Here is a 16,351-nt window from a genome sequence, read left to right as displayed (position 1 = left end):
ATGCCTGTAAACAAACAATACTACTACATATGCAATTCCACGCTCTCGATGATACGACTATAGAGCATTCTTTATGGTGCGTTAGAGAAACATCGGAAGCAAAGTAATTTTGAAAATGGCATATATGTATCTACTAAACTAGAAACACTTACTACTGTATAAACAGTAACATAACAGAGAAATATCTTATTTGTGTTTATCTGTTTTAAGTTCATATTTAACAATTTAAATTCATCAGCTTCATCACATTATTAATTTTATGGATAAGTGCATTTAATCTCTCTGTTGAGCTTCATGGTTGACTGGAGCGTTATTTAATTAATCCATCCATTTTCACTGACTGTATTGTGGCCTACAAAACAGTAATTCCGAATCCCGTCCATGCAGTATTGTACTAGTATATATTCCAACCCGTATTATACCTATATATGTATTTACATCATCCAGATCCAGGTTTGTCACTGGGCAAATATTCATGATGGTCAAACAAAAGGTTTGCCGCATCATATGTGAAATGTAAATCATACCAATACAAATACAAGGAAATACAATAATACCTACACAATGACAGAGGTAAACAAAAGGCGGCCTTATCGCCAAAGAGCGATCTCTTTCAGACAACCTTCAGAATGCAGAAATGCAGAAATGAGACTCAAAATTCCACAAATGCGGATATGAAAATATTTCAGGAAGTAATTTGAAATGTTCTTGAAAACAATGTATGTATTACTAACAAGGCAACAGATGTGTATACTCAGCATCAATTTGTTTATTGCTACATTTCAATAGACATCGAAATGCAATCCACTCTTTGGGATATCGTTTATTTTCTGGGCATATCTTACAGTCACAGTATTAAGTTTTCAGTCAGGATAATAAATTAAATGCGTCTACCACAGTCTAGGCTTTACAGAATGTAAACACTAGTAAATCCTTCGCTGGATTATCTTTACTACTTACAGGATTACTCATTTACTAGAAACTGACGTAAGACAATGTTTACCTATTGTTCGTTACGTCAAGTGAACTTCGCTTTGGCCGGGACACGTGTGAGATAATTAGTTTAGTGGTTTAATGCAGTTGTTTTGCCATTTAAATGACAACATAGTGACACATCATAAGGTCACTACCTTCCGTTATACGAGACATCCTTCTTCGTAAGCCGACAGGTCTTTTCTCGAACGTTATTTTGACATAGGTGCGGGGTGGCCCAAAAATTCGTCAAAAAAATTGTTCATAATTTTCAACAAACGTTTGCGTTTTTGTATCAAAGCTGAAGGAGAATATTTTGAAAATAATACGGTTTTTTTTAATTAAATGATTTTAATTTCTTTTTTAAATGCCGGGATAATGCAACGAAGTAGGAAGGAGGGAACTTTAATTTTATTTTTTGATAAAATTTTGTCAAATACGTGTAAGTTCCTAAAAATATATTGTCAACGTATATTTTGGCCAACCTTTATTTACCATTACATTGTCACCATCTAATGATGAGTCGAGAGACGAAATTGGGCTACAGTCACCAGCTGGCCCAATGCGTATTTGTTTTCTGATGCATGCGGGTTTCCTCACAGACATGGTAAATATCAACGGATGTCCGAATGTACGTAACTACGACTTCCAGATCGAAAAATCCCACGTCTTCTTGGGTCGAAGCTCTTCAAATATTTGCAGTAAATTCCAACGGTCTAGTGTACACATAGCTGATGGTAGGAGGAGAAGATCGACTTAATACAGCATCTGATATTGATCTAGCTCTGTTACTACAGCCTACAGTATACCGTATAACATAGTTGGCTATATGTCCGGCACGAGAAGCACTTCAAGTTAGCTGGCAGCTTTATTGAGAACCGCACTCATGTACTTGACACTCGTAGACCCCTCGACTAGTCGCCATTCGCCAAATGTAATAGCAATCTTCACGCAGTGTTCTATATGTATACGACTAACTAGCTTTTGTCCGCAACTTCATTCGCGCAGTAGAAATAGTTAATAATACAAATTTCCACTCCTGAGGGGCTACCGCGAAAACCGAAATTCGCAAATTGCGGGGATCTTTCTCTTTTACTCCAATGAAGGCGTAATAAGAGTGACAGAGAAAAATGCCCGCAATTTGCGAACTTCGATTTTCGCGGTTATAGCCCTGATTCTTAGAGGGGATGTTTTTAACGATTTTTAAATTAAATGAAAAATGCAATAATATACCGCTTCGGGCAAGATTATAACTGACTGGACCGGATTGAACAATGTTCTAAAAGGTCGCAAGATCAATATTACAAACCCAATACAAAAAAATATTTTTTAAAATCAGACTAATATTGACTTCGTTTACTGCGATAGTTGCTCGTGAAATAAAACTATTATGTTACGCGATGTAATTCGTTAAAATATTTATATCACACACACATTCGCAAACGTGAAGACCTTGACCCCCGCTCCGGGTTTTTCCTGATGCAAAGGCTGTCCATCGCAGTCCAACGCGGCAACGCAGCGAGCGTGATGGGCACCTTTGCGTCGGGGGCAGCCCGGGACGGGCTTCAGTAGGCAATTTTTTATACTTATTTATATTTAAGTTTAGTTTTTAATTAGTTTTATGTTTAGTTTATGTATTATTTTAATTATGAAATAAATTTGTTTCTTATTTAGGTAACTGTTTAGCTCACATTCGTTAAAATAGTTTTATTAATTTAATTTAACGACATTTTAAATTAAGCATATTATCCTAATCAAGACGTCCTATAATTAATTATTGTATTAATGTGACATCTTATACGTAAACTATTTAATCATGTAATTTAAGAACAATACAAATTGTATAGCTATTAAGAGCGCTATTACATTTCGGCGTTGAGCGAGTTTAGGTATTTTACGCGCTGCGGCAGGCCGTGCGAGCTCAGTACGCCGATCCCTTCTACCACACTCGCACTACAATGATGGATTAAACATTCTTGATCCTTCGCGAAGCATATTGAAATCAACCATAACAACACTAACTGTACTTAACTTTTAAAGTTCTAAAACTGTTATTTGGTAAGTACGAAAATACTAAATGCAGTGCAAATGTACATAGGGGCTGTTCATAAATTACGTCATCTATTTTTGACGATTTTTGACCCCCCCCCCACCCCTCAAATCATCCAAAAATCAAGCTTCGGATGAATCTATTTCCTCCTACGTCATGTTACCATCATCCGATGTCCAGACCCCCCCCCCCCACTCCTCCCATTTGAAACGACGTAATTTATGAATAGCCCCATACTTGTACTTATGAAGGTATATTACTCGAAAGAAATTATAGGTACCTACTCGCTTATTTACATGTTTCGTCATTGCATTTGGTACCTATAGGTTGTAAAGTTTGTATCAACGAGGGTTTAAAAACGAACTGGTACTGAGGATCTGATGATGATTAAGGTGGTCACGGATACCAATCAACCATGTAGTAACATGATTAGGTTCGTTTGATTCGTCTCAACAAGATCTTTGACGAAGATACACAGGGTCTGATGATGGAGCTGGAAGGTGGCCACGGGTACCAGTCTATCATGTAACTAAACAACTTCGTGTTTGGGCTCGTTTGATTCGTCTCCACAAGATCTTTGACACAAGACAGTACTCAGGGTCTGATGATGGAGCTGGAAGGTACCATTACCAATCAACCATGCAACTAAACCACATCGTGTTTAGGATCGTTTGATTCGTCTCAACAAGATCTTTGACACTAGGTGATACTCAGAGTCTGATGATGGAGCTGGAAGGTGGTCACCGGTACCAATCAACCATGCAACTAAACCACTTCGTGTTTAGGCTCGTTTTATTCGTTTCAACAAGATCTTTGACACAAGATAGTACTCAAGGTCTGATGTTGGAGCCGGAAGGTGGTCACCGGTACCAATCAACCATGCAACTAAACCATTTCGTGTTTAGGCACGTTTTATTCATCTCAACAAGATCTTTGACACAAGGTAGTACTCAGGGTCTGATGATGGAGCGCGAAGGTGGCGACGGGTACCTGTCTATCATCATCAGCTCCATCATCAGACCCTGAGTAGTATCTTGTGTCAAACATCTTATTGCGACGAATCAAACGAGCCCAAACACGAAGTGGTTCAGTTACATGGTAGACTGGTACCCGTGGCCACAGTCCAGCTCCATCATCAGACCCTGAGTACTAACTTGTGTCAAAGATCTTGTTGCGACGAATCGAACGAAGCCAAACACGAAGTGGTTTAGTTGCATGGTTGATTGGTACCGGTGACCACCTTCCGGATCCATCATCAGACCCTCAGTACTACCTTGTGTCAAAGATCTTGTTGCGACAAATCAAACGAGCCCAAACACGAAGTGGTTCAGTTACATGGTAGACTGGTACCCGTGGCCACAGTCCAGCTCCATCATCAGACCCTGAGTACTAACTTGTGTCAAAGATCTTGTTGAGACGAATCAAACGAGCCTAAACACGAAGTGGTTTAGTTGCATGGTTGATTGGTACCCGTGACCACCTTCCGGCTCCAACATCAGACCCTGAGTACTATCTTGTGTCAAAGATCTTATAGAAACGAATAAAACGAGCCTAAACACGAAGTGGTTTAGTGGCATGGTTGATTGGTACCGGTGACCACCTGCCGGCTCCATCATCAGACCCTGAGTACTATCTTGTGTCAAAGATCTTGTTGAGTCGAATCAAACGAGCCTAAACACGAAGTGGTTTAGTTGCATGGTTGATTGGTACCGGTGACCACCTTCCGGCTCCATCATCAGACCCTGAGTATTATCTTGTGCCAAAGATCTTGTTGAGACGAATCAGACGAGCCCAAACACGAAGTGGTTTAGTTGCATGGTTGATTGGTACCGGTGACCACCTTCCGGCTCCATCATCAGACCCTGAGTACTATCTTAAGTCAAAGATCTTGTTGAGACGAATAAAACGAGCCTAAACACGAAGTGGTTTAGTTGCATTGTTGATTGGTACTGGTGACCACCTTCCGGCTCCATCATCAGACCCTGAGTACTATCTTAAGTCAAAGATCTTGTTGAGCCGAATCAAACGAGCCCAAACACGAAGTGGTTTAGTTGCATGGTTGATTGGTACCGGTGACCACCTTCCGGCTCCATCATCAGACCCTGAATACTATCTTGTGTCAAAGATCTTGTTGAGATGAATAAAACGAGCCTAAACACGAAGTGGTTTAGTTGCATGGTTGATTGATACCGGTGACCACCTTCCGGCTCCATCATCAGACCCTGAGTCAAACTATCTTGAGTCAAATAAATACATATAGAATGTCAGGTCGTTTCAAATATTTTTAATCCTGTCCGGTAGTTTATTAAACTGTACCATTATAAATTATAATACTATAAAAACGGTGCTAGGATCAAAGTCTCTCGTTGCGGTTTACACGCACACAGTATAGCGTTTTACACGGCGCCCGCCGCACACAATGATAAAAAACCTCGTCGTCGCCGTTGAAAATGTGCGGAGCCGACCGACACACGTCCTGCCTCTACAAGCTCTGCCGCGGCACTGAGCTGGCGCAGCGCGCGTCATCGGTAATATAGAGTAGTTTTCAAAAAATTGCCAAAAAATTATAGTAGAATTTCATAAACACTAATGTATACCAACAGTATAAGCAAACGTTGCAGATTGCTTGAGTATGAAAATGACTTCGATATTAAGTAGATTTTCGTAGGAATTGACACTTGTTTCGGAGAGAAAATCGAGTTCGTTTTACTTTGATTTTCTCTTTCTCAAAGGTATGTAGGAAAAATATAGTTTGATATGCCTAAAGTACAGGGTATTAGTAATACAAAATAGCCAGGTTTAGCAGAGTAAAATTCTCAACATTTCCAAATAAGAGCTCGCCATTCAGTGCTTCACGGGGTTTTTCGGAAACGACCATCAGAAAAAAAATCATTACTAATTTAATAAGTCCTTTTTCTAATATTTACAACGATATTTATAAAGATAAGAAGACGCTTTTACTGGAACACGTACTCATTGTTTCTAATAATGAGCGCAAAGTCCTGAATTTCGTCGACTAGTATCATCAATTTTGCATTATTTCGACTTTTCTTGTAAGAGCGCTCTTAACGCTAGTCACAACTAAAATATTTTATTATCGTTATTTTATATGTTTTAATTGATATTTCTGACCTTGACTAGTGAATTTAAGTATTACTAAAAGTGGGATATAAATTGCCAAGAAAAAGTTACATTGATATTCGTTTATTAATTATATTATTGTATTGAATGTGAGACGTATTTTGTTTGCCCTACCGCAAATTACAGATTTAATAGCCATTGACGACCGGTCTGGCCTAGTGGGTAGTGACCCTGCCTATGAAACCGATGGTCCTGGGTTCGAATCCCGGTAAGGGCATTTATTTGTGTGATGAGCACAGATATATTTTGTTCCTGCGTCATGGATGTTTTCTATGTAAGTATTTGTACCTATATTATATATAGGTATCATTGTCTGCGTACCCATAACACAAGCCTTCTTGAGCTTACTGTGGGACTTAGTCAATTTGTGTAAGAATGTCCTTATAATATTTATTTAAGTATATTTATAATATTGGAAAACTAATTCAATTACAATACCGTATTATTCACGCTCTAAGTTACAAATTCAAACTTGGTTTCCAATGTTATGGATGTTACGTCCATTATGCATGGTAGGGCAGTGATAAGAAACTAATTTCGATCAAATTTGCGCGCAACTGTACCTACAGCGCAATTATGTGTGTAAGAATAAAGTGAGTCTGTTCATAAGTCTTGAGACGAATGTAAACTCAAATATATAGTTCGATTATTGCAATGTTATACTATTACATTAATATTTTTATTTAAGACCTACACTATAATTAATTAAATTAAATTGAGTTTATTTAAAATGGCTTTCTATGTTTTTTATTAGGTATATTCATTTAATATGTTGGCATTTAAGGGGTTCCGGCACGATCCCGGGGAGAACCGAGAAAGAGAGAAAGACCGGGATTTCTAGGCCCGTGAAATCCAAGGACATACAAATAATTTGACACATTTCGAAAAATATTCAATCGACTTTCGTTACTTTTATGAAATTTTATGTCGTCTCAAAACTGTTTCTGATCCTGATTCTGCGTTTTTCGAGTACTCCATCGGATGCAACCAGGGAAACTCATTACACGAGAAGACAATAGTACGTCCTACGTCTATAATAGGCACGCACGAACACAGACAAAAGTAGTAGGTATCGCAGTTACGATTCGCAATTGGTGATATGTCAAAACTATTGTACATTTTTAATTTATTTTTCCGTCCACGTTATCTAATGAGGATTTGGCGAATCGTAGAGGTTTGTGTGAAGAGGCCGAGTTTTTGGGCCGAAGGACGCATGGGTAATGAGGTAAACAATGACGAATTTAGGCGTTGCCCAAATGCTGTACTGCGAGCAAACTTCATATGTTTATTATTCAATGTAATTTTGTATTCTTCGAATTTCGAAATTTGAAAAAACTGACACACGCACCACCACCACCAAAGCACCAGCTAAAAAAACACATAATCCTTGTTGTGATTTTGTGTTCTGAGAATGTGGAAATTTGAAAAAACTGACACACGAACCACCAGCACCAAAGCACCAGCTAAAAAAACACATAATCCTTGTTGTGATTTTGTGTTCTGAGAATGTGGAAATTTGAAAAAACAGCTAGTGCTAAATGGCTAACATAGATAAAACTACTTCTAAAAAACACAGAATTCTTATGTTCTAATACAAATAATAACTTTAAGTGTAATAATATCGTAAGGTTACAGACAAACTGACAACAAAACTCACTGGTAAAATAATTAAAAAAAAAACAACGTTGTTATGGTACAATATAGGTGGTACTTACCTGGTAATTAGTTAAGTGAGTTTTGTTCGTTTATGTTTTTAAACGCCTTTCATATAAATAATGTTACCTACCCCACATGTTTATTTGATTATTATAGCAGACATCTCTTAAAAAATTAAAATATCTTTTATAATAAGATATAGAAAATAAATAAGTTTGTGTCCCCAATAGGTACCCAATTAAATGCCCCAATTTATTATTTTTCGGTGAATTACGAGTACTTACCTATTCTCAATACAGGACTGGCCCGGAGATATTTTATGTTGTGCTATTTTGGAAAAAAAAATCCTATAAAATTGTTAGTATTATTACAGCGATGAATGTCTTTTGAGAACGACAATTCAGTCAGCCAAAATCGTAACATGAGCCTTAAAAAACCACAACGCTTTAGACCAAATTATTCTGAGAGACACCAGGGTCGTTCGTTTTAGCCGTAAGTAATGACCTGTCTTTCGCCTCAATATTGCTCACTAGGTATATGATATGTCATATAGTTATGATTTCTTTTTGCGTCTAATGTACCTACATCCATACTTTTGTTAATATTGCTTTATACCTACCATGCATGCATATATGTATGCACGCTATATGCAGGCTATTTTTATGCATCAAAATTAAACCGAAACGTTAATAAGAAAGGAACTCTGTCGCAGTGTTTTTTGAGGACCATTACATAGGAAAAATGCGGTACTTATGCAGGAAAGGTCCCTATTGATTAATTGGTAATTAGTTCATTTTTCAAAGTACCTAACTTCTTAATTGCGGCACATCATTATCGCTTCATCTCGATCTCATTAAAACTAGGAGGCTTGCCGAATCGTATTTAACAATTGATGTCATTTAGATTTATTTTTGGGAATATTCGCATGCTATAGTAAGCATGTCAGTAAACCTAAATTATTTTAAAATCTTATTGGGGCTCCAGATGTAAATTGTCAGTGGTGTTAGTAAAATAAAAATGGACCGTATAGTTCAATCTTCGTTTAACTTTGTTACTATTACCTAAATCCATGAAGCAAAATAAAATATGATCATAGTTAAATGTAGGAAAATATGTGCTCATGGTTTTCGACCATTATTACTTGTTCTTCTGAACTATTATTCGAAGGTAAGCAATTTTCCGCTTTATTAGAACATCATAAGGTTCAAAAGAAGTTAACAGCTTTTTCTGCAAGCCGTCCTACCGTACAATAAGCAGCAAGCGGCGCTTACATAAGTATATGACGTAACCTAACCTGTCACGGTCACGGTCGTTTTTTTTCGAACCAAAAATATTATGTAGGCTTGTGCTTATAAGATATTAAGATAATACTAAGGTACCTTATGTTTAATATAAACTTGCAATTTAGTCTATGGTACTAGCGAGCATGAACACAAAATTTTAGGTATAAACGAATGAAATTTTGAAAGTAGGCAAGCTTAAGAATCGAGTCTATTTTGTTGCTGGACTGCAGGTACCCTAGTTAAAAATTAAATACCTACAAGCTCGGCACATTAAGTAAGTAGGTATACATTTAGTCATATACGTATTATATGGTCTAATTGGTCAGATTGGTCTACAACTCTACATACTTTATGTGTTAATGTATCTTCGTTTAAGTGGAAGCTAATTGACGATATGTTACATTACACGCCTTTACTAAGTACTTAACTGGGAAATCACTTAAAAAATTAGCTACCAGGTATACTACATAAGTACTGTACCATTTTTAACACCGCGCCTGTCTGTCAATTTTTGCTTTAACTTCCCTTTTACCGCCGTACATAAATTAAATGCTTTGGGGTATACCACATTGAGTCACCATAAATGCGTAGGGCTCGTATATGGAAACGTAGCTATAGTATGTATATAAATATAAATACCAAGTGCGTCTGGGCACATTAATGCCACGGTCTCTCGCGCATGCCTGAGCCAGTGTATATCGGCGCGCCAGACAGAGCACACGCGGTGCAACTGATAACCAACATTTGGTCTACTTGTTCAGTGACGTCACGACCTTCGAATTCGTATATTTGTTTACGCCGGCTGAATTTTAAAAGGTTGGTGCTATTTTAAACTACAACCGGGAATCAAAGTGGCTTGTGAAAGTGAATTGGAACGCAACATTAAGCAGAGCTATTAACTAATGATGATAATAATAAGGAAAATAACAAGCTGCTGTCGTGCTATCAAGTTTTTGATGAAGTTTTTTTCTATTAAGTAATGCTGTTTTTCCAGTTTCTAAAGAAACAACGCTAACGATAACATTTATTTATTTATTTATAAACAACTCGACCCTTGAAAAACTCAATACTGTAACTGCAGAAAATATTTATTGTTACGTAGGTTATGTCTGTGTTAGAAAATAGTTGTAAAAATAGATACCGTTTCTTTTCAGATGAAGACATTAACAGCACTATTTATCGGCGCACTGTACCTAGCGGTCATCGACCTCGGCTCCGCGGAGCAGAGCGAACACGAACACCACAAACAGATCCGCCACAGACCAAAGAGACAGTACCTTGGCGACTATGGCTACCAACCGTCGTGGTACCGTCCGCACTATCCGGAACACCGAAGAGACGACAGGAGTCAACAGGACTTGCTGCCGCATATTTATAGGTTACTAGAAGAAATTTCTGACTTAGTCCGCCGTCCTCCTCCTCCGCCTCAACCGATCTACATACCCTACCCCGTCCAGTACCCGTGCCAACGATGCAAATGTCCTACGCTGCAAAAGCCGAACGTTACAAGCAGGTTCCCGGAGATGGAGGACTCGAACCAGAACTGGGGGTACGACGACAGCGACGAGCCGGAGGACAACTTCAACAACAACAGGCCGATCAACTTCGACCCCATCGCGCCGCCCGCGGTCACCTCCCGCCCGCCACCCGGCGTCGAGCACGGCAGCAGCCAGGCTTCGGTAAGTCTCCAAATTCTATCTAAACAACCTTGTTTAATGGCTCCTCTACACGATGGGCCAGCGCCGGCCACTCCAAGGGACGCAGCCATACGGTAGAATGAGATAGCAATATCACTTGCTCCCTCTAACGCATAAATGCGTCCCATGGAGTGGCCGGCGCTGGCCCATCGTGTAAAGGAGCCATAAAGGGGTGTATCAAATCACTACGCATTTTATCGAGGCCTGATTTCCGAGTACTTTGTCTGGTGTGTTTCTTAAACAAGACTCCGCTAGATTCTCTTTTATTTATTCTCTGGCGGTCGGGAATATTTCTGTTTCTTATTACCTCCTCTTCGCTGCTCCTGAAGACAGGGTCCGACAGAACGCGCAGTGAAATACCTTTCTGAACTACTAGTTACGCTATCCATATTATAGTCACGGGCCCAAGCAAACATTAGCCTTGTCTTGTCTTTTAAACTAACAACATACCGAACCTTAAATAGTGGTCAACGTGGGTGCAACACAGACAACCATGGAGTGGATATGTAATAGATAAGTTGACCTTGACCGTCACCATTATCATTAGTCGCTAAAATGGTTTGAAAATTATTCTTCCCAGGTCCTTAGGCCTTAGGACACCCAGAAGTTTAGGATGAGTGTTGCTACGGGACTTGGCTCCAACAAGCACCATCACTCCCGTCAACGCCCAGTGAGTCATTGTCTACTCCCACCTGGTTTAGGTGTGAGGGTGTGACGTATGCGACGTATTAAAGATAAGACATAGCAACACTACATCTCTTTTTTTTGTTTTAATTAAATTGATTTATTTCGATTTTTCTTGGTTTTTATTTATTATTGTCAAATGGCAAGCCAGTGCAATGAAACTCGATCTAAAGGCCAGTAGTTTTATACTAGGTATTTTTTCATGGGTATCTCTATCTATATTTGTGGTACACTTACAGCTATGCACCAGCGTGACTGTGATTTGAAACCTACATAAACAACTTGCCTCGTAGGCAAATTGCTATTTTTTAATACCCTATTTGTTCATCCTGACTTTGCCATTCGTGATTGCCTCTGCCAAACTATGAAATATGAATTTATTTCTTTAATCTCATATCTTAATAGTAGTTCATGTGACTGCTACATACTGTGCTTCAGTTTTGTGTTGTGCATCTAAAACATTTTTGTTATTCTTTAACCGATTTTGATTAGGACTACTTGGATCTTGAAATCAAAGTATTCAGAGGCAAAATTGTTTCATCCCTGGTAACCACAGGGGTCTACTGGAATTGTAAAATAGCCTAACCGGTCTTCAAATTGTATGTGGATCCACACGCCGCTCCAGTGTAAGAGTGAGAAATCAATGCCCTCCTCATACACCGAACTGGCGTGCGGACCCGCATCAGCGTCATACCCGCGTCACTGCGTAGGTTACGTTCAGGTTAGATTGGGTTAGGCCGACATACTTTGGTAGCACTAGTAGACCATAACATTAGGTGACAAAATAATTAGTATTAATTATACATTTCTAGCACTTTAGTAAGAAACGAGTTCTATATCAAGTTATGTCAAGCGCGATAAGTATGACCATAATACGCATGCAGTATGCAGCAAGACTACATATATAGTGTGTACGCAATTAAAGTTCAATTAACAAATTACTACGTATTATACAGAGATCATCTAACTATAAATAGTAATATCAAGCTAATAAGAATAAATGCGATTAAATAATTAACATTCATCAAACACGCGTTGATGAATGTTAATTATTGTGAAGATCAAATGGCAAGACATACAATTTTGCCATTGGACACACAAATACCTTAAACATTTTAAAATTCTCTCCGCTTTCTGATTTCTTCACAGCTTGGGTAATGGTAAATCACTATCAACCATTTATCAAAAAATCATTCCACTAGAACACTTTACAGACACTAATGTATAGGTAACATAATACGTCCACCAATTTATCACATAATTGGTACCAATTAGGTAGAAACTTCTAGATAGTCGTTAGGAAATTTTCACATTTATTGGAGTATATGTACAGGCAATGTACCTATTTTACTCAGAGCTTAGGTATTTATTTTGTTCTTTGATTATTAGAATGACAACTTTATTTCCGTTACAATTTATTATAGGTACAATGTAGTATTGATTATTGATACCTATTCGCAGTTACAAGAATTTCCTTATATTTATTTACAATACTTATCTTATCTCAGTCAAATCAATAATATATCTTATCACGGAAATGATGTTCAGGTATATTATCATTGGTAATATAGGAACATTTTTTACAACGTCACTTCTATATATGGCATGTAAATACTGTAGAAAATATATGTGCGCAATAATCTGTCTGAGGACCGAGATTTAAATTGCAAATGTGTTCCTAATCGCGTTTAAGATGCGGGCGCTTCTGATAGCACACTACATCAATTTCTATAATGGCTGTCTTTTCCAGGTAAACACACAACAAGGCAGGGTAGATTCCAACACCCGCCGCCCGAAGCGCTGCGACGCCATGGTGCTCTCCTGCTGTGACCCCTCGCAAGCCAGGCAGCAACAGCGCGCCTGCTTCGTCTCAGGCAACTGCGCGTCCTACTTCGACAAACGCGATGTATGCTCCAAGGAGTACGTTCAGGAAGTTCTAGACATGTTCGCATCAGCGTACGCTCCAACGCAGTGAGGATGGTAGATCGGGAAACGACTTAGTCATGATCAGTATTTATTTGATGTTAAATGTTGTTGGTGCTGTACCGTGTTCAAATTACGTACGAGATATTGCTGCTCGTAAGGCCCGCCGGCGTATTATGGATGGTTTTATCCACGTGATAAAATAACTGTCACTTTTAACACCGCGGGATAGATAGTGACGGACAGCGTTTTATCACGCTGTCACGTAAACAAGAGCGACCATCATATCCGTAGTGATTGACACATTGATTAGTGTTAAGTGCGAGTTGATACATCTTCTACTTGCGTTTAGTAGCAAATGAATGAACATTGAACAAGCACTTAACACTAATCATTGTGTAAATCGGCCCTAAGGTCTGGCTCTGGGTTATCGCTGTCATTGATTGGCAAGCTATTTAGAACAAACTCTGTCACAGGTATTCAAGTGATACAACTTCGATAAACGTAGCAAATATATTTCTTTCTTTCTATGATTATACGAACAAGCAATCGCGCATAGGCCGGCGTCGTTTTCACCCGCCGCCCGCGGCCGACAGCGGCCCGCCGCCCGCGGCGTCTGAATGGTATGTTCGGGAATGCTCGGGAGTGGTCGTTTTCGGGAGGACGCCGCACGCGGCGGGCGTATGGCGTATGGGCGGGTGAAAACGACCCCGGCCATATAGTTATCAATTGTATCGAACCGCGATAAAACGAACTTGAGTTACATTTGTTTCAATGCACGGCGAACGCGACGTCTGTAAAAATAGAAATGCAGTCACTAGATGTAATGTGCTTGGTTATTTTTACGAGTTACTTTTTTGATGAAGCTTAAGTGTTTTTCGATAATTTTAAGCATCGTCCTTCTTGGCATAAAGCAATCAACAATCAATACATTTATTTGCGCCGTTTTTAGGGTTCCGTACCTCAAAAGGAAAAAACGGAACCCTTATAGGATCACTCGTGCGTCTGTCTGTCTGTCCGTCTGTCACAGGCTATTTTCTCGGAAACTAATACTGGACCAATTAAGTTGAAATTTGGTACACATATGTAAATTAGTGACCCAAAGATGTACATGTTTTTATAATTTTAAAATACATAGGTTCGAAATTATTTAAGAAAATAGCCATAAAATGACCATTCCCCCCCTTTATCTCCGAAACTACTAAGTCTAAAATTTTGAAAAAAATACACAAAATAGTTCTTTACCTATAGATGACAGGAAAACGTATTAGAAATGTGCAGTCAAACGTTAGTCGAACTTATGTACGGAACCCTAGAAACGCGAGTCGAACTCGCACTTGGCCGATTTTTCTAAGTATATTCTGAAGACATAAGAATTGCTTTTAGTCTGTGTCTGTACGTTTAAGTGACATGCGAGCTTTAATAAATAATTTATTATTCTTTCCTTTGTATGCTTGTAAAAGTCGTGCTTAAAATGTTGAAGGTGTTTCTTTAGGGTGTCCGGTTTTTGAGTTTCCTGGCGGAAACCCGTCTTACCTTAAATGTGCCCCTACTGGATACATCTTCAGTTTCGATGCCATAATTACACTAGTTCCTTGTACTTAGTTATGTTAAAACAATGCATTTTTATGCTTTAAGTATATGACATTACATACATTTAACTCGATCATTGAAAAATATTCGGAGTGCAGCAGAGATTCTTCTTTATGATATTTTGCATATCATTTTGCAAAAATATTTTGAAGGTGAATCTGTACCAGTACCACGAGTTACTGATAGTGTCAACACTGACATATAAGTTAACGTCTACGTAATTTACTTTCTATACATCTTACTCGCACTAATATGTCAGTACGAGCGAGATGCATAGAAAGTAAGTTACGTAGAGGTCAGCGTATACATAAACTAATTACGCATAGACCGATAGTCCCCATACGGCTAACCTTCCAAAAGTGAAGCCGAAACACGATCGATGTGTGCGTTGAACGCTCGTGTTTGACGCTCAACAACACACACACATATATACAAAACATGTTGCCAGTATTCATTTATTTCCCTGAAAGTAGGTGGATTTGAACAACATCCTTACACTTGGTTACTAATAATTTACATTAAACAAAATAAAAATAAGAAAAAACTAAATAAATTATTAACTTAATTATAATTTTCTATAATTATATAATGAACTTCAATTAAGCGTATTTATTTTAGAATGTAGACGTCATGTCCCAGTTAGAGGAAAAAATATTCACTACACTGGCAACATTTATATGAAATGGCGGCTGACGAAAATTTGGATTTTTGTATTTACGATTATGTAAAAATATGACACTAAACTCGATACTTACGCGTGAAATGTAATATAAGGCGGTTTGTTTTTATTATATGATGTGTTGTGACACCCATTCACTGCACAAACAACCATCTTTCCTGTAGTTTTTAATTTTTAAACGGGAGGGGTACACAAACCGATTTGACTTTGAGTACTGCGAGGGCCGTTCGAATACGATGACACGAGTGCGACGTGACGTCGCACTTGAAATGGCTTCACTAGGGGTGTACGGAATAGGTATCTATGCCTAATAAATCTATGAGCGTATATATGTCATAGTTGACACTGTCAGTGACTCGTGGTAAAGGTACCTTTGCTGCATTTCTTTATTATTAAGTTAATATGTGGAAAAATAAAACTGCTAATAACTGGTCACTTAAGAAAATATCACAGTAAACATGTAATGAAAATGTAATTTACTTAAAACGAAATTTACATAAATATTGTACATTGAGTTAATTTAATTACAAAGATAATATATTTTGTTGATATTTTGGTAAAGTGGCCAGTTATTGGCTATATTAGTTATTAGTTTACCCTACATCTAATATTGGCAACTATCTGTTATATACGTAATTATGACGAATGTATATGAGTGTTTGGATGGTTTGTA

The 16,351-nt window shown here is 38.2% G+C and overlaps 3 protein-coding genes across 3 annotated transcripts in view; 2 read left to right on the top strand and 1 right to left on the bottom strand.

The window, feature by feature from the left end:
* Positions 1-16,351, top strand: part of LOC134792409 (uncharacterized) — a 729,291-nt gene that overhangs the window by 34,806 nt on the left and 678,134 nt on the right. The gene's annotated exons all lie outside the window — the stretch shown is intronic.
* The window catches only part of LOC134792406 (uncharacterized), a 265,633-nt gene that overhangs the window by 139,165 nt on the left and 110,117 nt on the right, over positions 1-16,351 (bottom strand). The gene's annotated exons all lie outside the window — the stretch shown is intronic.
* Positions 9,758-13,577, top strand: LOC134792243 (uncharacterized). Its single transcript, XM_063763506.1, has 3 exons — positions 9,758-9,918; positions 10,257-10,781; positions 13,234-13,577. The coding sequence occupies exons 2-3, from the start codon at positions 10,257-10,259 to the stop codon at positions 13,456-13,458; spliced, it is 750 nt and encodes a 249-aa protein (XP_063619576.1). The 5' UTR covers positions 9,758-9,918; the 3' UTR covers positions 13,459-13,577.

This window comes from Cydia splendana, chromosome 7, assembly GCF_910591565.1.
Source record: "Cydia splendana chromosome 7, ilCydSple1.2, whole genome shotgun sequence".
Classification (NCBI taxonomy): Eukaryota; Metazoa; Arthropoda; class Insecta; order Lepidoptera; family Tortricidae; genus Cydia; species Cydia splendana.
The sequence above is the reverse complement of the archived record's forward strand: the minus strand, read 5'-3'. Positions and strand labels throughout refer to the sequence as shown.